Source organism: Pyxicephalus adspersus, chromosome 2, assembly GCF_032062135.1.
Source record: "Pyxicephalus adspersus chromosome 2, UCB_Pads_2.0, whole genome shotgun sequence".
Taxonomy (NCBI): domain Eukaryota; kingdom Metazoa; phylum Chordata; class Amphibia; order Anura; family Pyxicephalidae; genus Pyxicephalus; species Pyxicephalus adspersus.
Window position 1 is genome coordinate 6,634,298 of NC_092859.1, and position 26,914 is coordinate 6,661,211.

The 26,914-nt window shown below is 37.3% G+C and overlaps 2 protein-coding genes across 2 annotated transcripts; both read right to left on the reverse strand.

The window, feature by feature from the left end:
- Positions 1–4,286: 4,286 nt before the first annotated feature.
- Positions 4,287–15,404, reverse strand: LOC140322291 (extracellular calcium-sensing receptor-like). Its single transcript, XM_072398872.1, has 6 exons — positions 15,307–15,404; positions 13,617–13,908; positions 12,454–13,284; positions 10,654–10,881; positions 10,379–10,502; positions 4,287–5,194 (listed from the first exon to the last, which is right to left on the reverse strand). Exons 1-6 carry the CDS (start codon positions 15,402–15,404, stop codon positions 4,287–4,289), a joined length of 2,481 nt encoding a protein of 826 aa, XP_072254973.1.
- Positions 15,405–19,395: 3,991 nt separating this feature from the next.
- LOC140322292 (vomeronasal type-2 receptor 26-like) lies at positions 19,396–26,327 on the reverse strand. The gene is made up of 6 exons (XM_072398873.1): positions 26,218–26,327; positions 24,563–24,854; positions 24,122–24,178; positions 23,416–23,523; positions 21,604–21,721; positions 19,396–20,297 (listed from the first exon to the last, which is right to left on the reverse strand). The coding sequence occupies exons 1-6, from the start codon at positions 26,325–26,327 to the stop codon at positions 19,396–19,398; spliced, it is 1,587 nt and encodes a 528-aa protein (XP_072254974.1).
- Positions 26,328–26,914: the final 587 nt, after the last annotated feature.

The window sequence follows — 26,914 nt, forward strand, 5'->3', positions numbered from 1 at the left end:
CTGGACTGGAATCATTCTTATAATGTCACACTATTGGACTCCTGTCCTCTCTTCCATTTGATACTGTGGCAAAAGCAACCTTTAAATGCCATTACAGCTTTTATATATTGTTTAATTACCCCACAGTACATATTGAATGAATATATGCTTAGTAGAACTAGTCAACATTTCCTAGGAGACAGAGGAGCAGGAAAAGGCAGATGTATGAGATACCTAATCATAGTTATAGTCACCAAGAAATGATCACTTTGAACAAAGGGCAAAAAAGCCATCCCTATACTTAATATATATATATGTAAATGTGCCCATTTATGAATGGGGTAAATGTTCAAGCTGGTGCAAAATGTTGAATGTGTTCATTTTCTGCACATTATAATGTTAAATTATTTTCTATTTCAGTTATACCGGTAGTATATTCACACAAAATAAGTCTTAATTTAAGCTTAAGCAGTGTTCACATAACACAATAGGAATCAATGCATGCAAATTTTAAAGTCAGTGCAGGTTGTGCAATGTTTTTTTCAAGATATTTAATGTATGTTTTGTGTATATGATGGAAAAAAATGGCCATCTGGGCAGTAAATCTCTGACACAGATGATGTCAATTATTGTTATAAAAGAAAAAAGCAGCATTGGCATTGGGAACTGATCACAAATGAACCCAATGTAGGCCACTTGAAGTCCAAAATAATTTAATAACATGCCCTTAGTAGTATAAAAAACTCACGAATGGATGGAAAATAAATCTTCTCTTATTCTTAAAGTAAAAAACAAGTATGAATATTTATGCTTTTTAAAAGTGCGTAGCATGGCACTGATTTGTCCTATGTTTCACTGATTTTTAACTTTGGACATTGGTAAATATAAGGTAGGTGAAGTCAAATAAGTCAGGACAAATTGGTTCAGGTAAAAAATCATGTGGTCAAATTGAGTTACCAAGTAGGGTAGGGCTTGTGGACCATCAAAAACAATGAAGTGAAAAGGGAGAAAAGAAATTCAGGATATCTTTCAATGAACTTCTTCTTAAAGGCTTAACGATGGGGATTATTGTCAATTGCAGCCATTTCGATAAAAATTAGATGCATGCATTCAAATAGAAGCTTTTGACATGAAAAGCTGAGTCTGGCCTTCTTTTCCGGAGGTTCAAACGTATCCAGATATGATCTATCCTATGTCCGAAGATACAACTCAGCACAAATCAGGTCAAATTCAGTTTTTGAATTCTCATGCCCCCTGTATGGTGAACATATATGGGATTTCGATTACCTTTTTTCGAGGTGTGCTCCAACGTTGATGTTCTTCACATCAAAGAAAAACATAAGAGAACAACATCAAGTATCATTTACCCTAAATGTTATAACTAAGCTTGTTTTAATTATACATTATACACAAAGATCTACTGAAAAAATATAAAATTATAACATTATAATAAAAAAGTCCTCACTTGAGAGGCTAAAATCATACTTACAATTTTACAATCTTGGACTTCTCTACAGTGACTCTCTTCCATTTGATACTCTGCTAAAAGCTTCATTTGATGTTGTCACTGCAACCAAAAGAGCATTTATAGGTTATGCTTAATTACCCCACTGTACAAATGTAATGGATATGGTCCTAGTACAATTTGTTAACATTTCCCAAGTGAAGCCAAGGGTAGGAAATGCAGATGGGTTCTTGGGATACTTATTATAATGATATAATTATAGTCACAAAGGAATTCCCTATTTTGCACAAAGAGATAAAACCTTTCATCACTCAACTATATATATACAATTTATATGTTAATTATATATATTTATATGCTAATGACTGGGTCATTTTTAAAGGTACAGGTTGTTTATTGTGGTTTTCTATTTAGAAAATGTCAGAAACTGTTATCTTTAAGGCGTGGTTAAAAACCATTTATTAAACAATCATTAAAAAGTCAAAACAGACAAATTGCAAAGCAACGCAATACATCGCAGAAAATCAGTACTCATATCCAGATATTCAATAGCATAAGGCCACAATTGCCAAATATGCAGATTTTATGTGTATGCATTTCGAGTGGAGCGCTTCTTCAGGAGTGTAGAACAATGCATAAAACACTATAAAAAAGTGAGAATTGTAAAACAAAATCTGGATTCCTAAAAAAGAGCAAAATTAGAGAGAGATCAGAAAAGTAGATCGAAAAAGCTGACCAATAGATCACAGAAACTGGTACGCCCACCTCACAGTACATTCTTTCCTGCTTCGATGTTTGTTAGATCCCCCAGGTTCTTTTAATATAGTCTTGGAGAAAACGATCCTTTAACACGCAAATTGATAATTAAGGTTGTTAATGATTGTACCTTTACTAGCCAATGAGATCCATGCATTGGGAAGCTTTTATATATATAAAATAAAATTATATTATGTATATATATATATATGTATATATATATATATATATAGTAAGCTCTTTGGGGCATGGTCTTTTCCTCCTGTGCCACTGTTTGTATTTTTCTGTCATTTGCAACCCCTATTTATTGTACAGTGCTGTGTAATATGTTGGCGCTATATAAACCCTCTTTTTTTATAATAATAATAATATTAAAAATAATAATAATAATATTGCACAATTTGGTGATATGAAATCTAAATTGAGTGTTTAATTTAAGACTGTTCTGGTAATTGATGAAAGCAGTACTTAACATTATGAACATTATGGGAAAGTTGATTAATTCAAACATGGGTGAAAATAGTCATCTTGGAATATATTTTACACTGTAGATGAAGTACCAAAATCAATATGTATTCTGCATGAAAGTAAATCCTGCTGATGAAGCCAAGCGGTGAAACGCGTAAGACCATAAAAAATATTTTGATTAATCAATGAATAGTTTAATCAATGAATGTCCTTAACTGTGTTTTTACATGTTAACTCCACATAAATCTAATAAATAGTGACATTTTATAAAATTGTAATAGGTTTGCTTCAGGTACCTAAAAATCTTACAGTGAAATTTGAATAGAAAAATAAATAAAAACGTTGTATTTTAAATTGTCCTGCATAGATCCCTGTTTCTGAAGCATTACATTATTTGTTTTTTTCTATGTATTTAGCATACCAATTTTGGTGTTCTGGGATTGGGACTAAAAAAAAAAAACATCTAATTAGGAACTATAATTATAAGAATGCTCCAAAAAAACATCATTCTCCCCAATGAACTGATGGGAAGCAAAGCTGACGCTTTTAGACCGATAGGAGGAAATTGCTGCGTTTGACCTTCTTTGCCTGCGGGAACATTCATTTAGATCCAAAAAATAAAATACAGAGTGGTTCAAACTCATCCTTTCAACTATATTGTGTACTCCATGCCGCCAATAACAAGAACTTACCTACGCTTGACATGCATTTCAAAGTAAAACATGTGAAACACTGGACCACAATGTCTGAATCCTAAAATGAGACTTTTATGTGTTTCATTCTATCACAAATGTAAAAAATAGGAGGAATAGATGAAGCCTCTCTGTCCAGATCTAATGTTTTACAGTATAAATACAGCCTGATTTAAAGACGATTTGTCTAAACTGTGAAGCAAGGTGGTGGTATGATTAGGTTGTAAAGATTATCTTATAAACAGGGACTGAAAGGACCAGGAGCAAGAAATGTGGGCCTCATAGTAATTTGTGAATGAAACCCTGTTTTGAAACTGGGCAAGAACTTCACCTTTTAGCAAAAATGGAAAACGGATCAAATTAAAACAGTCAAATCTGTGCTGAAATTTAGAACCATGGCCCAGTCAAAAGCCAAAGCTAACCAATTAGAAATCTGTGGTATACTATCTTGTGATTAGTTTTTTGCTTACAAACAATCTACATTCATCATAATATAGATACAAGATCAGGATGTCTGGAAGCAATAGTATATCAGTACTTTGGGTTCCAGGTCTGCCAATTGATATCAGGGTCCTTTAGAGGATGCGGATTGGTGGAAACGATCAAAAGAAGATGAATCTTGCTGCTGATGATGCCAAGAGTTACAAGTCATTAAATAACACAAAGCCAAGAATTCATGAGTTTTTTTACTTTACAGGAAGAATATTCAGATCAGAGATAATTGAAAAGTTAAATATTTATTAGATATACATATTCATGAGTTTGTAATACAGACATTGATAATAATAAAATAATACTCTGAGACAATACCAAGGGAATGGGGAACCTAGAATGGAGTCAATTGATGGTTTACTTGGAGTGGAAAAACAAATATACTTTATTCTTGGTTTTCATTCCAAGTAATTTTCAGTTCATATTTTGTGTCTTCATTTCAGTCTGTTTTTACTCATTATGTACTCTTTAGAATTTAGATGGGGTCTAAATAATATGATAAAACATTTTGGAAAAAACATACAAATCAGCATAGCCCAACTGGATGCTAGAATGGCAAAGATTTCCATAGTTACAGTATACTTACCCTGAGCACTGAGGGATGCTGGGATATAAGAGGTCCAGACACTAAGGAAGGCCAGCATGCTGAAGGTAATAAACTGGGCTTCGTTGAAGCTATCAGGTAGTCTCCGAGCTAGAAAGGCTACAATGAAACTAATGGAGGCCAAGAGAAAGAGATACCCTAACATGGTCCAGAAGGCAATAGGAGATCCCTCGTTACACTCAACAATAATAACCATAGACTGAATTTGTGTGCTGAATTGTGGAAATGGAGGTGCAAGGGATAACCAGGTTGTACACAAGATAAATTGTAACAAAAACCCAGCCAAAATGATCATGTAGGATACATGTGGACTGGTCCATTTCTTCAAACTGCAGCCTGGTTTAGTGGCCATAAATACAAGGACCACCATGATAGTTTTAGCCAGAATGCAAGAGATGCATAGGGCAAATACCAAGCCAAAAGTAGCCTGACGAAGGAGACATTTTTCACGTTGAGGATAACCGATAAATGACAACGAGGTGAGAAAACAAAAAGAAAGGGAAACCAAAAGAAGAACACTTAGGTGGTAATTGTTGGCTTTTACTACTGGGCTGGCTTTATGCTTAATGAAAAGTTTTAAAACCAAATCAGGGACTAAAGAGGATATGGCACATATGACAGTCAAACTTGTTCCCAATGGATTATTGTAGGATAGGTATTCTTCGGTTTTCGGTAAACACTTAGATTTCTGGCTGTTTGGCCACTGGTCCCAAGGGCATCTGGAGCAGTCAATAGAATCTGAATAAATAAAGAATGAACTTACTAGAGATTATTAATATTTTCTTTACACTTCCTTATACAATGTATAGAACTCCAAAATCCTACATCACAAAATTTCATAACAGTTGTTACGTCACAGAGCACAAAGACTTGCCCGGATAATGAAGGAGGTGAAAGTAGGTGGCATCACGCAAGCAGTTCCTACTGCTACTAAAACTAAAATTATTTCTCTTCTGCAAGTTCTTCTGTTGGAACATTTGTTACTACCACTCAAAGTGTTTCACCTGGAACATACCTGGAAAACCAATAATCTGGCGGTTCCTAACAACTAAACCAATCCCGTGTATAACCATCTCCATCCAGTACCTGCAGAAAATCTGCACCACTGGTTCTCATCTACCTGTGAAGAAGTCCTTATGGGTGAAGCACCTCAGTAAAGGACACATAGTTTCTCCACTGCTCAATGGATAAATACTTTAACAGCTTGTTATAGAATTACTATGACTGAAATTCCTATGTAAAAGGGTCAAAGTGAACATATATATTTAACACATTCACAATTTGTTTATAAAATTCCACTACCCTGATTATTACACTCTGGAAATTGATTGTGAGACTTATAGCTAGCCTAGAATAAGAAGTTCCAAGATGGTATCTGGAGTATACAGTATAGTACAAAACTGTAGGGTTTGATATTGTTATTTCCCAGCAAAACCTTATTGAAAGCGCGACATTACAAATCTGCTAAAAACTAAAGTATAGTTCCAAAACCAGAATTAGGAACTTTTCAGGCATTCAAATTTTAACCAAATTATAAAAAGAATAATTGTTTTATTAAATATAATTTAAAACAATCATTAAAAACATGAAAAGAAGCATAATTCACCATTAGAAAGAACATCCAAACAAATAACCCAAAAACTCAATTTTACGCATTTCACACACTGTCCCTTTGTCTTGACTGGCATTAAAATAGGAATGTACATGAGCGGTTCTGTTTACAAGGATTTTTTGAGTGAGGGGTTAACACTAGAAATAAGCGAGAAGGCCTCTGACAGTTTCGCGGAAATTTCCTCAAACTTTTGTTAAACTTGTTAGGAATGCCACCCATAAAATTGTGGACAAGTAGTGCGGTGACATTAGGCAAAAGGATGGAGGGCAAGAGACCGAGCGTGGGTCAGCGAGAGCAGTCGCAAAGGGTGGCCTCTGGTCAGCTATCGCCAGAGAGACCGCATTAGTAAAAGTCATGGAGAGCTGGGTGCAGTGTATCATCAATGCCACCCAGAAGTGTGTAATACAATTTTAGTGAATTGAGTACTGACAGGCAGCAGCAGCAACAGCAGGAGGAGGAGGCATTGGGCCCTGAGATGGAGCGTGGACTGCATTGGTAACTGGTATCTAGAGATGGGTGTAGTGCATCATCAATGTCACCCAGAAGTATGTACTACATACAATTTAAGTGAATAGAGTACTGACAGGTGGATGCAACAGCAGGAGGAGGAGGCGGTGGGCCCTGAGAAGTAGCGGGGACTGCATTGGTAACTGGCATCTTGAGCTGGATGTAGTCCATCGTCAGAAATTTAACTGTACCAAGCGGTCTTTTTTGGAAAATAAGAACAGGTATCAAACATTAAAATATCTGTATTGGGGCTCCCAAATGTTTGCAATCCCGCCTAACTCACACAGCAGAAGGCTGTCATTTATTTGAATTAATTTCATTACCATTTCTATATGGAGTCTACATCTGGTGAACGTTTTCTGAGCTGTATCATTAGGAAGACTATCAAGATTACAACCAATTATGGAAGATTTTAAGAAGTTTTTCTTGGTGTTCATGCAGATCACACTGTTCTCCTGATTAAAGTCATGGATTTGAAGACTGGTGAAGCCGCCAGAGGAGCAAGACTGTTTTTTGGCCAAAATTTTCTAAATGTGGAAACAGTAGAAGACTCAAGAGGCCAAGGGGTTGAAAGAGAGACAATAGAAGAAAAATTCTGCATCTCCAGCACCAAAAAGTCTTGAGCTTGGGAACTTGTGGCCTAAACATATGTCGCTATGGGAAATTGTGTTGGCTGCAGGTGGGCACAAAAAATCATGTTTACCCTTTTGACATCCTCACTATGAGACCAGGGATCTTTAAAAAAGGTCTTCTAAGTGGTGCTTGAAGACAAAAGCATCCTAAAGGTCACCCACGACTGTCGTTGGCTAGGAGATATTTTGTCCCACCAATATGGTGTGTTTTTGAACAATGTTTTTGGTACACAGGTGGGTGATGTGTACTTGTTTTCCATGGAGACTGGTGGTCTTTCTCATTGAACATCTACTGTGAAGGAATGTTTGACTCAGTATTTAAATATGCCGTATGCACAAGTACATTTCTTGAATATCAAACAAACATTGATGGAACAAAATTCTAATATGTGTTTCAATCATCCATTCTCTGCTACTTTGCTGAAAGTGTTGGCTCTGGAAGTATCGCACCTTCTAGATTTGCATCAAGCTATGTTGGGTGGCATGCTCGCTGACTTACATTGTTAGTTGACAGTTATCTTAATGCTCTTCTCCTAGCAAAGGCAGATGCTTTAGCTGTGACTGAGAACCTATTCTCTGAGCTTCCCAAAGAAGGTGAAGAGAAAAGGCTTTAAAAGAATATGATGTTACCAGCCATGGATTCCTTGTGAGATAGGAGTAAACAAAGCCATGATCTCTAAATGGGTCATTCCTAAAATAAGATTGGTGCTAGGAGACCAAGCACAGAACAACTCAATGTGCCTCTTTTACTTATTTACTTTTACTTATCTTACTCTATTTCTGGGTTTCAGCATAGTCTGTTAAAATGTATCATTGTATAAATTTTAGGTACTTTGATTTGTTTAATACAACTGTTTCAAATATTGCGCATTTTGTACACTGAACATTTGTCCATTCCCAAATAAATTACTAATGTAGTTAAAAAAAAATCTGTATTTATTTTAAAGTAGGCCAGAAATTTCACTGTACCAAACAGTCTTCTTTGGTAAATAGTAACAGGTATCAAAGACAGACGTATCTGTATTTTTTATATAGTAGGACACAAATCTCTTTTTATCTTTTTTGGTCTTTTTTGGTAAATAGCAAGTGGTATAAAACAATGAAATATATGTTTTTTTTTTAGAGAAATACAGAATTTTTTCTTGCTTTTTTGATAGATAGCAAGTGGGATCAGAATAAAATATCTGTATTTTTTTAGAGAAATACAGAATTTTTTTGGCTTTTTTGATAGATAGCAAGTGCTATCAGAATAAAATATCTGTACTTTTTTAGAGAAATACAGAACTTTTTGAGAGAAATACAGACATTTTTCTGGCTTTGTGGATATATAGCAAGTGATATCACAGTTAAATATCTGTATTTTTTTTTAGAGAAATACAGAACTTTTTATGGCTTTTGTGATAGATTGCAAAAGGTATTAGAATTAAATATCTGTATTTTTTGAGGGAAATACAGAATTTTTTATGGCTTTTGTGATAGATAGCAAGTGGGATCAGAATAAAATATCTGTATTTTTTTGGAGAAATACAGAATTTTTTGGCTTTTTTGATAGATAGCAAAAGGTATTAGAATTAAATATCTGCAGTTTTTAGAGAAATACAGAATTTTCTCTTGCTTTTTGATAGATTGCAAGTGGGATCAGAATAAAATATATTTATTTTTTTGAGAGAAATACAGACATTTTTTCTGGCTTTTTTGATAGATAGCAAGTGCTATCAGAATAAAATATCTGTATTTTTTTGAGAGAAATACAGAATTATTTCTGGCTTTTTTGATAGCAAGTGGGAACAGAATAAAAAATCTTTATTTTTTTGAAAGAAATACAGAAATAGCAAGTGCTATCACAATTAAATATCTGTATTTTTTTGAGAGAAATACAGACATTGTTCTAGCTTTGTGGATATATAGCAAGTGCTATCACTGTTAAATATCTTTATTTTTTTGAGAGAAGTACAGAAATTTTTCTGGCTTTGTTGATATATAGCAAGTGCTATCACAGTTAAATATCTTTATTTTTTTGAGAGAAGTACAGAAATTTTTCTGGCTTTGTGGATATATAGCAAGTGCTTTCAAAGTTAAATATCTGTTTTTTTTTGGAGAGAAATACAGACATTGTTCTAGCTTTGTGGATATATAGCAAGTGCTATCACGGTTAAATATCTGTATTTTTTTGGGAGAAATACAGGCTTCTAACCTGTCCCTGTCACAGTGCACTTCTTTCCCTGCTTCTCTCCCTCACACAGAATACAACATGAAGTGACTAACCCCTCGCTCCTTCCCTGTATATATACCTATTTTGAGATCTCTGCTGATTGGTGCTGCTGGGCCTTGCTGTGCATCCTGGGAGCAAATGATTCGCTTCCAGCCGCGCCATTCTGTGACTAACCCCTCGCTCCTTCCCTGTATATATACCTATTTTGAGATCTCTGCTGATTGGTGCTGCTGGGCCTTGCTGTGCATCCTGGGAGCAAATGATTCGCTTCCAGCCGCGCCATTCTCGCCGGAAATAGTCGCCGTTCCCGCACCCCTGCATTTCCCCTAGATTGTTCGGCGAGCACACGACCTCATGGTGAATCACAAGGCAGTTATCGCTTAAATGTTCGGTAAGCCAGAGCGGCCCAATTCGCTGCGAGATCGAACTTAATAATCTCGCTCGCTCATCCCAGTTAACACTGATGATGTTTTCCTTATAGCTTTCTTTATTCTTCACAAAGCCATTCTGGGGTTGTTTGTTTTACCTGCTGCTGTGTCATGTGTATGTCCCGGCTCCATGTTTCCATGTTTGAAGGAACAATTTGGACCTGAGAGTAGATGTCCAAGGGGGTGCTGGTGTCAATATTTCCTAAGGAAATGTACACTGTCTGCGAAACATTTCAAATTGAAATTAAGACCAAGTCTGTAGGATATTCTATAGAGATCTTTTGCATGAAAAACACTTCTTTTCATGTGTTTCATGATAATTTCAAATTTTATTTTAAAAAAATGATGATTCTTTTTATGATTTTGCTTGAGATTTAAATAATGATAGAACAGCATGATTCAGTTAGGCAAAATAGTCAGTACTATTACCAGTCAGTACTACCTGGAAAATCTGTATTCTGTTATCAAGTTGAGGTTTTAATGTCATCACGGTTTGATGTCTAGAAGAAGGTTTCTACACATTTAACTTACTGGTTTTATTGGTGATCTCTCCATGAGGACAAGGCATGCACTCAAAACAACAGATAGGTTGTCCTTGTCTAGCTGCCTTCCAGAACCCTGGTGGACAACTTTCGCTGCATACGGAGAGAGGGACCTGAGAAAATGTTCAATTAGTCTCTTTAGCATATGGTTTATAACCCTCTGGATATAATGCTATAATATTTATATACCTAGACAAAGATTGACCCACAATGGGGAACTTATATATTTTTTTCTGAATTAGTGTATAATTAAAATGATCTTACTTGATTATCTTTAGAAGCCCAAAATAACAGACTTGAGTTGATGGTGAGAACTTGGCCAGAAGCTGCAGCACTGTCATAGCTGCCAACCTTCACCTGCCGTATGGCACCATCTGGACTCAAATGCCAGTTTACGATATCATAGATTGCAGGTGGTTCTCCATTCTCATCAAAATAAAACTCCTTCCCATTACTAAGGCTCACATGGACTTTCTTCATATAATAATGGAGCTGCGAGATTGAGAAAGAGAAGGATATCTTTCAGGATTGAATGTGCATCAGAAGGTTCAGTATAAAGTGGGCAAAAAGTGTACAAGTGTACCAAAAGTGTACAAATTTTAGGACATGGACTAGAAAATTGTTAAAAACCTAGGTATTTTCTACTTTTTGTGTTGCAATGGGTATTTTACAGTGAGATTACATTTTCTCAAACTAGGGAAGGCAGTATCATAGGAACAAGTGTAGGAACATGTGTCTCCATTGGAAAAGTTCCTCCTATCTTCTGTTTGTGTGGCAACTTTAAAATGTTGAACTTGCCATCAATCTCAATCCAAGCAACAATGGTTTTCATATGCCAATACTAATAGTGAAGGTGAATCTACCTAAAAAGACCTCATTGTCTATATACATAGAGCAAAAAAAATCTTAACAAACACATCAACTGCCCCTATCTTGACAGTGCTGGGACTTGGTAATAGGTAATATAGACAATGAAAAAGGTGGGAGGTAGATGTTAGCTATGGTGTCAATTTTGAGGGACATGAAACCTGAAGTTATTGATTTTTAGCTAATGTTGGGATGTAAAAGGTGAGGGAAGACATTGGCAATGATGTGGAACACAAAACCTGAAATTACCATCTTCCAGATAACAATGGCCACTTTCCTTGTGGCTCTGTTTAAAACCTTTAGTAGTATCAAAGGTTTGCTTTAGTTCTTGTCTTAGTGTTGGACATTTTCATTGCATTCATGTTTGGAACACCCAACAAATTTGTGAGGGCCACAATTTGTTAAAGATGTATAATCCTGCAATTAACTATCAGGGATTATTTGGATACAATAATGCAAAAGTACCCTAAAACCCTTGTAACTTCAATTTATTCTGGCTTCAAATGAAAAAAAAAAACATTTCGCTGACCTCTTGGGTTATGGATTTAGTATATACTTTCTGTTCCTTTGATATGATCATCATACAATTAGTAAGTTGTAAATGACTGAATCACGTAAAATATTTATCCTTATATAGCTCAGTTTATTGGTTTGCAGAGCACTGAAATGAAGACGCCCTACTGCCTATAGTCACCCTCCAGTCTCCCTGAACTGTCTCCCCCAACCCCATTTGACATCTGCTTTTGGGCATAAAGGAACATGTGACTTTCACCCAGAGTATTAGAACTCAGGTCTAACAACCAAAACATTATATGTTTTAGCTATATTTTGTGCCCAAAGGATTTGGATATCGCTCCACATAAGAGCGTTGACATGCACAAAGCCATCTCCATAAAGACCTGGACAGAGCTCTGAATTCAAACCTACTAAACACGTTTGTAATTATTTATAACACCAATTGCATAAAAGGTCTTCCAATGCATTCTGGGTTCCTGACCTCACAAATGCTAGGACATACTCCAATGTTTTCCAGAAAGCCATCCTAGAAAAGTTATAGCTACAAGTGGTGGCCAATTTTACAATAATGCTGTTGGTTTTGGAATGGGTTGCCCAACAAGTTCATCTAGGTGTATTATGTGCACATAAACGTATGGACATATAAAAAGCCCCCATAAAAAATTCCATAAATTAAATCACCTGCCAAGGTTTGAAATGGTAGATGTCTACACATTGATAAGATGAAAACATTCCTTTCTGTAGGACACAATTCTTTAAATCATCCAGGGCTTTGGCCACAACATGGACTGCTGTGTAGACGTTGTATGTTGTTCGTAAACTGGAGACATCCGTAAAACTGTTTTGAATGTTTTCCAAACTCTCCTCTCCTGTGCACTCTCTAAATGAAGAGTCAATAATGTCTGTGGTATTTCTTTCTTTATTAAATTTGCAATTGAAGGTTTCCTCCCAAAATATTTTAATCCAGTCCCTTCCCAATGACATGGAAGGATTGATGGCATGTAAAAATGTGTCAAGTCCAGGAATGTTTCCACTGTAGAATGCTAGGCCAATGGTGCCAGACAAGAGTTTGGAGTATTTGTCTATAGAATGTATACTCGTTGTGGACCAAGCTTCACTAGCCACAAATGTTTTGTCTGTAACATTCTGCTTCAACATCTCATCTAGAATAGCAAAGAGTTCAATGTCTGTGGAAAATACAACAAGGACCTTGACTGTTGATGCGCTGATAACCTTAACTATGTGCTGTGCATTGTGCTCTCGATCATTCATGATTATGTTCTCAGTGAAGGCCACGCATGCTCCACCATTGAGTAATTCTTGTTTAACTAACTGGATTCCTTGCTGACCATATTCACTGTCAGAAGCCAGAAGCCCTACCCAGGTCCAACCGAAATACAGCACCAGCTTTGCTAGTCCGACAGATTGGAAGGCATCACTTGGAACAGTCCTGAAGAAGGATGGAAATTTTCTGCGGTCACCAAGTAGATAGCTTGTGGAAAAATGACTTATCTGTTGAGATGAGATCAAGATGAGAAAATCTCTTTCTGCAAAATACAGTTCTTCAAATCATCCAGCATTTTGACCACCCTTGAGTAAACCATATGAACATAGGCCATGCATGCTTTATTCATGATTAGCTCCCAGTTACTTGTAACTCCCACTGACAACCATCAGACAATGGGAAAACTGACCATATACCTTGACAATGGGCTTACAGCCCTATATACTTATTAGTTACAAGCTACTGAGGCATGTTGTTAACGTTATATATATCACCACTAACAGTGAAAAGCATGCTTTGAAGGATCAAATAGAATCATTATGTCTGGAAAAGAAATTACCTGGTTATATTTGTAGAGTCCCATAATATTGGCTAGCTGTATTGAGTGGGTGGATATTGCTGGTCCAATGATGGCAGCTAGAGGAATGTTGGAGAGACACCGATAATTGGGGATGGCCATTTTGGTCCCACTCAAGACTTGTAAAGAGCTGCCTAGGTCCAGACGGAGGGTGTCACAGGAATCATAGGCCTGGTAGCCCAGCGTCACGTTAGGAAGAATATTAGGATTCTGGTTAATCTCTACCATGGCAAACATCATGGCTTGAAGCTGTTGGAAGCTCTCAAAGTGGAATCTAAATAATTAACACAACAAAATGATAATCTGCTCATGGTACTTTTAAAAGCAGCAATTTTCAAAGAATGCCAGTACAGAGAAAAAACTGCCAATCCAACAAACTTCTAACTAACTGTGATGGTGAGGAATTCTGTAGTCCATCAACGAAGAACCTACATGTTTTACTTGGCCTTGTTCAGGCATCGGTTTCTAAATTCACTTGGTAAATCCAGGGTGGTGGGGGTATGGGTAGTGTCCTTTTTTCTAAAGTGGGGTAATTTGTCTACATAGTTCCTCTAGATCAGTGTTTCCCAAGTTTGCTAGTTGTTCCTTTGCTAGTTGTTCCTTAAACAATGAGCAATGTGTGCCTTTCAGGTCAATTTAGGTGACACCAATGAACTTTTTGGCTGTCTGTAAGGGTGACATTTTCTCACAATGGTAAGCAATGTAAGCGGCATTCACCACACTGATATACTGTGAGCTGTGGATATAGTAATTATAAAAGGGATTCTCTTTGGATGAAAGCTATTTCAAGGGTTCCCCAATGTTAAAAAAGGTTGAAAACACTGTACTAGATATTCCTTACTCATGTGCAAACGATGGCTTTCCAGTCCTATGACTCATCCAGTACCTCTCCATCTATAGTATATACACAGGACCCTTCATTATGCATTAGGAATGATTAGAATTCCACATGCTTGGGTTGCTTTGTAGAATAAATGTAATTTTAGCATACATGTTAACAGTACAAAAGATACAAACTTTCTGGTTCATAGTATCAGGAGTGTTCCAAATGGAAGAACAATCAAATCTCCAAAAGAAAAAGACCTAGATTAGGGTCTCAGAGGGCCTTGTTTTTTCCACTAACATCAGCACAGAGCTTCCTCTCATAGTGCAGTCCAGTGTTAACATTTCAAGCTTCTCTCAAATTCACTAACCTCCCATGCCCAGTGCACACTTTTCTGACCAGAAGAAATGTCATCAATATAGAGAAAGCACTGCAGCGACCTAAGGACATCTAACATACAATTTTTACAACTTACACCGAGCAAGTGATTCCAGGTGGTCTCTCAGTGAAGGAATTGATGTGGACAGAAGCTCCAAGGTGAAGGGGTAACACAACTCCTACTAATATATCTCCCAGCTGTTTGACCTCCTGAAGCTCTGAGATATCCAGTCTGCACTGATGTCCATGGCAGTGGTGGAGTAGAAGGAGATGGAAGAGAAGGTGACATGCTACAGTGTAGATCTGGACCAGCATACTGAGATAGATTATCCTGAGAAGACATTGTACATACACATCTCGGATGACATGGTCTTGTTGTTAAATCTCTTCACCTATAGGAACATATTCAATAGGTGGGACAGGCACCAGGACCTCCAATAAGCCTTAAAGTATAACTGCATAATGTCTCACCTTTTCACAGCACTCCAACTGGTCTTGTATTCACCTGGGGTATCACCAGCCTCTAAGTTGGCCCCATGTTTGCCCACTGCACACCTATTCATTCCCATGGAGAGTATGTCTACACCAGTGTATCCCAACCTAACATGGGGTAACCCTTTAAATACCTTTCACATCTTAGAGAACCCCTTCTATATTTAAATTATTTCCAGAAATCACAGTACATTAGTGTGGTGATCAGTGGGAATAATGTCTCTTAAATTGCTGACCATTGGGAAGAATGTCACCCTTACAGACAGCCAAAAGAATCATTGGTGTCACTTAAACTGAGGTGAAAGGAACAAACTGATGATCACTATATGATGGCCAACAAGGATCAGATTTAGACTGAATGGGGCCCTGGACAAGTATGAAGTGGGGGACCTAAATGCACAGCATTCCAGCTCCCTGCGCTCAGGCCATTCTGTCAGTTAGGGCCCTCAGATGGAGGAGGCTCCGGCCATTTGCCCAGTTTGCTCTGCCATGGGAACAATCAATGCGTGGTCATAAGGAGTCAATGATAATTCCTGGATCTGGGAGTTTAATGACAATCATTGATTGTGGAATCTTGGCTTTAATTAAATACATTTTTTTTTGTTTTACAACAAATATCCATCATTACACCCCTACATGACTTCTTATGAATACAAGCTCTGCTGGAGCAGTAACTGATGTCCATGTTTCAGTGAATTACCCAAAAGACAGAGAGCCGGGTAAATTATAAAATTCACAAAATAGGCTTTCCACACTAATTCTGATTTAGCTACTTCATGGTATTGTATAACAGCCAAAGAAACAACATTTGTAGAGTGATAGATTAGCAGTGGCCGCTTCTATACTTCATTTAGACAAATACAAATATCTATATAATACATAAAAATCAAATGTTATACCTAAAATGATTTGTATTTCTTCCTATTCAGTTCTAAGAGCCCTGTCTGAACTGTAACTGGACAATGATGGAGCAGCAGGAGACTGATAAGCTCATCTATCTGTCATTCCGCTCTACTTCTTTAATGTCTCCTGCTAGCCTATGAACAATGCAGTGCAAACAATTATCTCTATGAGTAACTTCTTCCTCTTCTAGCCTGAGTTTTGTTGCAAGAAGTGAAATTTAGGTACTCACGCTGATGCATAAAATTCAGTATTAATAAAACCAGATCCGCATTTTTTTGCAAGGCACACATGTATTTTTGTTGTATTAGGAATAAATAAGTTGTGCATGTAGCAAAGTCACAACTAATGCTGATATCCAGGGGCAATCTAAAGCATTGTTTTTCAACCAGGGCTCCTCCAGACGTTGCAATGATCTTTTTCACTATATTTAAGGGTGGCATTCTTCCCAATGGCCAGCAATGTTAGAGGAATTCATCCCACTGACCACCATGCCAATATACATTGAGACACCTAGTCATTTTAGCAAGAGTTCCCCAAGACCTGAAAGTTTTTTCAAGGGTTCACTTATGGTCAAGAAACACTGATCTAGTTCTTAGAATGTCCTCCCCGATACCATTTTAACATCTGATCAGTTGTATTACATAGTTCAGAGCTCCCGATAGTCCAATGAATTCCAAGTATAGTGGTCACTTTTGAAGACTCATTTCTGAAGGGTGGCCTGTACCTGTAACTGTACCTCTATGTGTTTATAATATTATTATAATAATATGTATAAGTATGCAATGTAAAGCAGCCTTTACTATAAAAAATAATACAATTATATATATAGTTACAGTATATAAAACATGTTGTTAATATCGAGGTGTATCTCTGAGTTCCAAGCCAAGTATAGCACATCCAACACTCTTACATTTTTAGATTTGTGATCGCTATAACAGTACTAATAGAATGTTTTTTTTCCTGATGATTTGGATTTCAAAAGTAGAAAATGGCCAAAGCGTATATACATTAAAGGCCATCAGAAGCTCAATTTGCCTAAACAGAGAACTCCATTGCTGTATATGGAAGGAGTGACCCATTCATTTTCATTGTTACAAATAACAACAGGGTACACTTTTTCCTTTTATCTTTATCAAAGTGGCTAACATCATTAAAAGACTTATGATATCAGTAAATAGCATCAAAGATTTTATTGTAGGCTCATGAGTAAATAATGTGTGACAACCTGATCCCTTTTACTTACTATTATAGTCCGTTGTCCCCTACCTTCTTAAAATTTGTTTATGTCCCCTTTTTATATTAAGATCACTCTGTTGTTTGTCACTTTATTAACCCCTTAGAGTCTGATGTCAGATCACCGCAAGTCATTTTCCATTAAATGTTACAAATACTCTCTGTGCAATTTAACAGTTAGAAGAATTCTCTATAGAATACGACACATAGATGTTTTTTTCCCAAGGAACTAAATTAAGTCAATTAGGCTGCTCTGGGATTTTCTGCCGCTGTAAAAAAAACAACTTATGCAAGAGATAATTATTATTTTCAACAGGGAGAATAAATAGTTATTAAATTCCAATGAAAATCAAAGCAAGTTTTATTGTATGGAAATAAATGTTTATAATGTAGACTGGTGTAAGCTCGGATGCCCCCTTTTCATATATATATATATTGATAATCATCTTCTCGCACTACCTGGACATTTTATAAGGGCTCCTGTGCAAGACATCTGTACAATTCCCTTTTTACATTTATTGGTATTAAATGATGGGAACATTACTGTCTTCAAACCGAGTCTCTTATAAAAGAGCAAAGTCTGCCTGTAAAGAATTATAATATTCCGTCCTAGTATCTGTTTAATGAGGTAGCTGAATCTTTTCACATGTGTGTAATTTTTTTTTTTTTTAATGTGTTAGTCATAGTTTTACAACACAGTATAGGAAAACCCTTTTACTTTTTTTAAAATTGTTATTAAAGCAGCCACAAACTCAAATTTTTACTTTAAATAAAAGGGTAGACAATCGTTTTATACTGTATAAAGAAAAAATACTATTTTTTTTTACTGTAACACTATTTAAAAAAAAAAAAAAAAAGAATGAAGCACCTCCCCTTAATGTCTTGATCGCAGAGGCGTGACCCTCCCGGTATGCGTGGGATTGGCGTTCTTTTTTTTCCCCTTTACAGCAGGCTGACCTGATTTATGTCACCTGTTCTCGCACCTGTGCATTGTGGGGCCGGGTGATGTAACCAGAAGAAGAAAGAAGACGTCTGAAGATGGCAGCACCTAGCACTTCCTTCATGAGATAAAGGAGAATTCCAGGACAGCATGGGACGTCTCTAGCCCGATTGAGGGATTTATAGGTAAGTGTGATTTTTTTATGTTTCACTTTGGTTCTGTTTTAATAAACAGTGCCATCGGACACAAAATAGATTTATATGTTAAAGTGATGAAAAATATGTTTTAGCCACAAGAAGATATTGGAACAATATAAAATAGCGATGTATGAGTAGCGGTAGGAACTGTAGAAGAAAGCTTCTTGGCCCAGTTAGACTCATAGAAGTGAAAAAATGTGGATAAAAACCCAGGGAAGATTTCAAGTAAAGGCTTAAAAAACTCAACAGGCATGGGGCAATAATAGGTTGGGCCCCCAAATGCACAGTGGGGCCTTCCTGAACCCTTGTCATTCTGTCAGTTGGGTCACTTGTCAATTGCCCTTTTTGCCATACTCTAAACTGGCCATGCCTATAAATACTAGTTTTCTGATAAAATGATCTACCTAGTTAATCAATTGACCAGCTATCCTTCTTGTATATTGTGCATTCTGGTGGAGTATGTTGTATTGAGAAAGTATTTAAAAAACAAGGGTCCTGATTTATCAAAACTATCCAAGAGTGGAGAAGATAGACTATCATGAGAGTACCTGGAGAATCCAATAAACCTTTTAGAGTTTGGTACCATTATTGTACCATATTCCATCTAGGTCCCATTCACTAATATGTAGCACTAACAAGTACTTTACGCACATTGGTTCATTACACACCATTTATTTTAGAAGGAATGCGCTCCCTTTAATATCATATATTCTTTGTGTTGCAAATGTAGGTCAAAGAAGTCATATTTAATGTGCTGATAATTTAAAGCATATTTACCACCTAATATGTTATCTTTTATATGTAATTTCTCATTAGGAATTCTCTAGTGTTCATGTCAGGTCTGAACAAGATGATAAAACATTTTGGGAAAAACATACAGATGATGAGAGCCCAACTGGAGGCCAAGATGGCAAAGATCTCCATGGCCACTGTATATTTGCCTTGGGCACTGAGGGATGCTGGGATGTAGGAAATCCAAACACTGATGAAGGCCAGCATGCTAAAGGTAATGAATTGGGCTTCATTAAAGCTATCAGGAAGTCTGCGAGCCAGAAAGGCAACAACAAAACTAATGGAGGCCAGAAGAAAGAGGTAACCCAACATGGTCCAGAAGGCAATATCTGATCCTTCATTACATTCGACGATAATTATTCCAGGTTTAGATTGTGTGTTGTATTCTGGATAGGGAGGAGAAGTACACAACCAGACGAAACATAGAATAAGTTGTATAAATGAACTTATGGCGATGACTATGTAGGACACTTTTGGGTTTGCCCATTTTCTGAGAGTACTATCTGGCATGGTAGCTATGAAAGCAAATATTACAATGATGGTCTTGGCCAAAATGCATGAAATGCAGAGAGTGAAAACCATTCCGAAAGCAATGTGGCGCAGGAGACAATTCTCACGATGGGGGTAACCAATGAAAATCAGAGGGCAAAGGAAGCACAAAGAGAGGGAAATCAGAAGAAGACAACTGATATAATAATTGTTTGCTTTAACCAAAGGGGTGGCCCTGAACTGTCTAAAAAGTTTCATGATGGCAACAGGAATCAAAAAGGAAAGGACACTAATAGCAGTTAATGTTTGTCCCAGTGGATCATCATTTGAGAGATATTCTATAGGTTTCAAGAGGCATCTGGATTTTTGAGAATTAGGCCAATGATCCCAAGGGCACCTAAAGCAGTCGATGGAATCTGAAAGACAATTTGCACAAAAAAATAAAATGTTAGTACAGTTTTTAATATTTTTCATTCATTGTCATTGAATGTTTTTTAGAAGCACAGAATATAACTGGGTATTAAGGATTTAAAGTAAAAATACCAGTGACTGTTGATCCAGGGAACATCCGATTGCCTCGTGGAATTAGGAAGGAATTTTTTTCCCCTGCTAAAGCAAATTGTACCAGGTTTTTTTTGCCTTCCTCTGGACCAACTATGTCTTATAAGGTTTTATATCTGAGATATCTTTATTTCTTCAGTGGTTGAACTTGAGGTACTTATGTCTTTTTTCAACCTAACCTACTATGTAACTATGTCAGTTGATGGTAGGTAATTCTAAGTACCAGGACAATCTTACGGCCAAGCCAGAAGAAATTAAGCTTTCCTAGTTGCTGTACTTCTGAGATCATTGGGGATGGGGTGCACCCTGGGTGTATAGTTTGATGATAGTTAAATGCACATACGGAACATACAGGGACCATTGAATTTATTTATTATACTGAATGTTTGGAAAACTCAAAATCTTTTTTGCCTAAATAGATTGGAGATGTCCAACTTTGCTAAAAAATAGACAAGAAAGCTACACTCATATAAACATTCCTGAGGTCAACAATGAACAAACACCAGGAGGCTTTATTTAAACTATAAAATTGGAGTCAGCAGCATAAAATGCATGAAGGTAACTTACTACTGTGTGTTTTTTTTAATAAATGCCCCCCACGATCACTAGGGCCCACCACATTGTGGACTCTGTGAGCCTGATTTTTTAAAAATCTTCAAGACTTGAGAAGATAGACTTTCATGGGAGAACTTGGGTGATCCAGCAAACCTGAAATAGATTTTCTAATAGCAGGCAAATGTTTTTAATCCTGGACTAGAGTCATTCCAAGCTTGTTGGATCATCCAGGTTACCCTATGATAGTCCATCTTCTCCAGTCTTGGAGAGCTTTAATAAATCAGGCCCCTATGTGTATGTATACACGAAGCTCACATCCTAGAAAAGATTCAAGCTTTGAAGAGTCACTTCTTAGGAGGTATTGAGTTTGGTGTGGTGTAGACCCCCTGGTGTGGACTAGTCCTGAATTTCAAACCTGGGCATTTAAAATCTCATGTTAAATGCAGGGAAAGCCTAATAAACAGTGGATAGGTTTCCACTGGACATCTGCAGAGCACAATGGAGAGCTCTCTGCATAATGTTTAGGGTGTAATGGGGATGTAAATTTCAAGCCAGCCCGTAATCATCAGCAGCATTTGTCTGAGCCGTGGAAGATTGCACATTTACCTGTTTCATTGGAAATCTCTCCAGGTGGACAGGGGATGCAGTCATGGCAGCAGACAGGTTGTCCACTTTTAGGAACCTTGCGAAATCCCGGAGAACAACTCTCACTGCAAACTGATCTCTAAAGCAACAATAAAACATAAGTAAAAAAAAATTATAATCAAAAATGTAGTGGTTTTTGATTTCTTGACCTGTAAAACTATTTGATATAATAAAATTAGTTATTTAGAATGTATTAGTATTTGCGAGGAGAGCAGGTTGTAAAGATGGGATGTGCAGGTCTACATAGACAATGAGGATACCAGTGTCACATGGAAGGACATGTCAAAGACAGGAGACAAGGCCAGTAGGACAAATTTAAGGGCTGCACATTTATTGAGGCTGTGGAGGTAACAGTAGTTGATAGTTTACTTCAACAAAGACAGATAAGATGTCTGAATACTGTTGGGACTTCAAAATCATTACAGTGAAGAATGACAACACAAGAAACATTACAAAGGACAACGATGTAGCAATGTCAGTGGGACATCTAGTTCCATGGATTCAGGTGATATATCAGTGAGATAACCTAGAACTTAAAAATGTGGACTGTTTTTCATCACCAGCATGGTTGGTTCAATGGCTAGCACTTTGATCATTGCAACGCCAGTTCACAAGTTTTTATCCTTGCCAGGACACTATGAGAGAGGTTTTTCTGGGCATAATGTATTCCTGCTTTATAAATTCAAGTAAATAAATAATTCCTAATAATATTATAATGGGATTTTTACCCCCAAAAAAGACACAAAGGAACAAGTTACTCTAATGCACAATGCAAGTGATTGTAAAGCGTGATTATGATGTGGACTACCAACGAATTTCATAGTTAGGCATGGTAGGTCTCAACGAGTTAGTAGGCTCCTATTGTCAAGCTCTGTGACACGAATGTAAAAATTTACGATCTATCTCTGGGATGTCTAGAACAGCGACTCTCAGGGGAAAAGGCACATACCAATGCATACTGAATGCTGAATGGAAGTCAATAAATATGATGGTTTAAAGTAAGTGAGGTTGGTTTTGGATTTAAAATATGTAAGGAAGGGTGCAAAGGGTATGAGAAAATGAGTATGGTACTTTGTTGTATCAATCTGACTCCAATTTACCAGGAGAAACACACTGCACTCATTTTGACTGGGGGGCTTAGATAGGACTGGAGAAAAATCAGAAAAATAGAAAATCAGGTCCTTTTTAATAAATAGTGGATACCTATATCAGTAATCCACATTTGTGGTGCACCATGGAAAAGTCTCTGCATAATGTTTGGACCCTACATTATTGGAGTCGAGGATGGCCACGTGACTGGGTCATGAAAGCCGGTGCTCCTCCATTTTTTGGGGTGGTAACGGGGATGGGCATGAAAGGGTTGATCTTGTTGAGAAACTCTTTAAAATTTGGTATAGTCCCACTAGAAAATGCTAATCCAATGGTGCCAGTAAGAAGGTTTGAATATTTCTCAAGGGAAAATAGGTTAGCTGTTGACCATGCTTCACTGGCAATTAGTATCTTCTTGGATACATTTTGACTTGACCATTCACTCAGGACTATGGTCAGATCAGCTTCATTACAAAAGGCCACCACAACTTTAGCAGTAGACCTTTTGATCACATTTACTATATATGGAGCATTACGATCCGGTTGGTTCATTAAAATATTTTCACTGAACGCCACACAAGCTCCAGCCTTGATTATATCTTGCTTGATTAACTGTATTCCTTGTTGGCCATAGTCATCATCCGAAGCAATAAGCCCAACCCATGACCAACCAAAATACAATACTAGCTGAGCAAGTCCATGGGACTGAAAGGCATCGCTTGGCACCGTTCTAAAAAATGACGGGAATTTTCTGCGATCACTTAGTAGTGGACTGGTTGACCACTGGCTTATCTGTAAGGAAAGATTGATAGTCATAGTAAGAGAAGTCTAGTGTGCGAAAACATAAATATACATAGTAACTTCTTTTGTAGACTTATTTATAAACTCAAAATAAACTTTTGTTTTCTATGGTTTTCTAGGTATGTTGAAAAAGTAAGATACCTTTTTCCAGTTTTTTGTTGTTTATATCTCCATTGGGAAGGTGTACAATCATGTCCCGCCTCAGATACAATAGTGAGACAGAGCAAGAGATAATACGATATAAGGGAGGAGATAGCAACAAAAACATATGTATTTATTAGAAAGGGAAATGTTTAGGGAGGTGAAATCTTCTCAAGGAAATTCATCCAGAGTCAGACTGGCCAACAGGAGATTTGGAAAAAAACCTCAGGTGGTCCCCGGTGAAATTCTCCCATAAGTCGTTTTTGTGCCATACGGGAGGCCACAAAGCCCTCTGATGACTCACAAAATATGGCACTGTGCCAGGTAAAGGTATTCTTGCTGGTGGGCTCTCTTTCTAACTTGCCTTGTTGGGTCCCCAGCCTAACCCTGGATTCATCTATAAAAGGTAGAGGCTACATGACTGTTATACAGATCGGTGGTTCATTACTTGTGGATTCTTGACATTTGAACCAGCCTTCAAGAGTGAAAAGTCTGGATTCTTGTCCTGTGAACAAATATACAACTGATACATAGGCATTTGTATAGAGGCACACCTTATTCCTCTCTCTGCTTGTAGCTGATAACTTTTTTTCTCCCCTAAACATTTTGGGAAGTATATGGGAGTATATAGAACCATGGCTGACTACCACTGGTCCAGCATTGGGATTGGGATGACATTTTGAAAAGGATCATCTTCAGTGGACCAATCAGTAAAGAGTAAAAAGCCTACAGAACCTTTTTTGATCAATCCCCACTTTTTTATGTAGTATTTTATATCAGAATGTCATAAATATACTTACAGAAAACACAACTCAAGGCATTTCTTTCCTTTGATAGACTTGGAAAGAGTCGCAGAGTCACAAATTACTTTAATAAGCCAAGTAGTTACCTGTGGAAATCTGCCGAGGCCCAGAATATGAGCTATTGTTATTGCGTGTGTTGAAATGGAAGGGCCAAGGACAGCAGCAAGAGGAGAATGTGGAAGACATCGAAAGTTGGAAACAGCTGTATTGAGTCCTGTTAAAATTTGTAGTGTTGCCTTCACATTCTGCTGAAGAACATTACAGGAGTCATAGGCTTGGAGACCCAAGGTTACATTCGCCAAAATGTTGGGGTTATTATTGATCTCTTCAATGGCAAATACTGTAGCCTGGAGTGCCTTGAAGCTTTCAAAGAAGAACCTTTAAAACACAAATAAAAAATAATAAAGCATTATAAAAAAAAAAGAAAGAGAATGCAAAAAATGAGGATCGGCCAGCAGTTTCACTTATTTGAAGTGTGTCACCTATTCTGGGTGCATTACTATCTGCCATAACCTTCTCTTGACAATAGTACAGTCCCAGGGTAGCTACAATGCTCTTTTGTAGAGGCAGTGAAGACTGAGCATAACCACCATAACAGAGGAATTGTGTTCCTGGCTGGATTACACAGTAAAATAAAGATAAAACCTAAAACACATACGAATACAGCACCATATAGACCTAGGCAGGCCTGGAAACCCTGTTTAAGACTTTAATGGGGTTCCATTGTGAAAAATAAGTTGCCAAAAAAGCTATCGTCTATATATCTCTTGTCCATGGCATTGGGCACTGCTCCACAGATGAGAACACAACACTTTTGGCAATGTTATCCTGTGCCACATGGTGCATGCTACTCAGCAATTTCTTCCCCTCCTCCTTGACATTCACATTACTACAGGAGACAACAATAATGTAGACTTGAGAATGGCATTAAAAAACAGTGAAAGCAACAGGAGATTGACACTCCCAGGTGTTGGTTTCTGCCTAAACTTTACAGTGCATGCTTCCTTCAAGTAAGCCCTGTTTGGTAGTGCCGGAAATTGAAGAGGTGAATATTCAATTTGCTTTGAGTGGTTCAATTTAAACCTGAAGTATAGGTTACCATAATCTAACCACCTGCAGAATGAGCAGCTATAGCTCTACAGAGGGTCTGTGGGTGAGCGACAGCAATGTACCTCCCTAAAACCTGCAACTCCTCTCTACCTGCTTTATCTTCATCAATCTCATTTAATTTTTCAAGAAATGTTATAAACTCAATTGTAGCTATCGGAAAGTTCTAGAAAGTGGCAAGAAGGTTGTTCTGGGATCAGCAGTGTGTGTGTTCCGGAATGATCAGATAAGGAAATAGGATGAACTGGTGCAGAAAAGCAAGCAGAGGTTTGAAAAAAGCTCCTTGTAACCTATGTCTCTAATGGCAACATTTCTCAACGAATTTCACATGGGGGGACCCTTGAAATGCCCTTCAGATCTTTAAGGAATCACTCTTATAGTTTCTATATTCACAACTCACAGTACATTTGGTGTAGTGGTCAGTAGGAAGAATGCCACTTACATTGCTGGCCACTGGAAAAATGTCACCCTTAGAGATAGCCAAAAAGACCGTTGGTGTCATCTATACTGGTCGGGGAGACACATAATGCTCATTGTTTAAGGACCCCCTGGAAACCTCTGGAGGAGCCTAGGGTTCCATGCATCTAAGGAATAGTTTTTAATTATATTGACCCTACAATTTTTTTTTACTCACGTTGTACAGGTGGCCTTTGGAGGCTGTTCTGTGAAAGAATGCTTGTAGTAAACTTTGTCCAGATGAAGAGGGAATAGGAATCCTATTAGTACGTCCCCCGGTAGGGTCATCCCTTCAAGGCTTCTGGTACGCAGTTGGCACCTCATATCAGCCAAGTCAGAAGAGTGAAATGACATAATCAAGCAAGGCAAGACAAGGATCCAGATAGCTGGACATAAATTCACCATCTTGCTGTTTCCAACTTGACACATAGGTGTGGCCATACCAGACCTGTAAAGAGGAGAATGTCTTCTTTGACAAATGTTTTCTAACAATTATCGGTAAAAAGTAGGATTAAATTGTGAGATTTAGCCAATGCTTATGCAATCATTTTCAATATGGAAAGAGTAATAGCCTTTGGTAACCTAATATTTTTTAACCTAATGATTGGTTGTGATAACCTTTGGAACTTTGAACTAAGCTCTTCCCATGCACACGATGCATGTTGACGTCAGCAGAGCTTAACTTAATTCATTAGGCTAAGTGTAATTTTTTTCCAGGAAAAATTAATTTGCTAAGTGAACAACCTATGTTCCTTTAATAAATAAACCCCACTACACTAAACTTCATTCCAGTTAGGATCTTTTTCCCAAATTATAACATATGTAATGATTATCCTGATACCTATTAGGTATTAATTAAGAAAAGATATTTAGTT

Bases quoted from the DNA above. Each gene is read 5' to 3' on its own strand.
- LOC140322291 (XM_072398872.1), bottom strand. From the start codon at position 15,404: ATGGGAATGAATAGGTGTGCAGTGGGCAAACATGGGGCCAACTTAGAG. The intron at 13,909-15,306 runs GTGAGACATTAT...TTAATTATTTAG, and splicing joins AGTTGGAGTGCTGTGAAAAG to ATTCCACTTTGAGAGCTTCC. The intron at 13,285-13,616 runs GTAATTTCTTTT...TCATCTCAACAG, and splicing joins GACTCTACAAATATAACCAG to ATAAGTCATTTTTCCACAAG.
- LOC140322292 (XM_072398873.1), bottom strand. From the start codon at position 26,327: ATGACCCTACCGGGGGACGTACTAATAGGATTCCTATTCCCTCTTCAT. The intron at 21,722-23,415 runs GTATTGTATTTT...TTGTTGCTTTAG, and splicing joins CCCATGGACTTGCTCAGCTA to AGATCAGTTTGCAGTGAGAG. The intron at 20,298-21,603 runs GTAAATGTGCAA...ATTGTCTTTCAG, and splicing joins AGAGATTTCCAATGAAACAG to ATTCCATCGACTGCTTTAGG.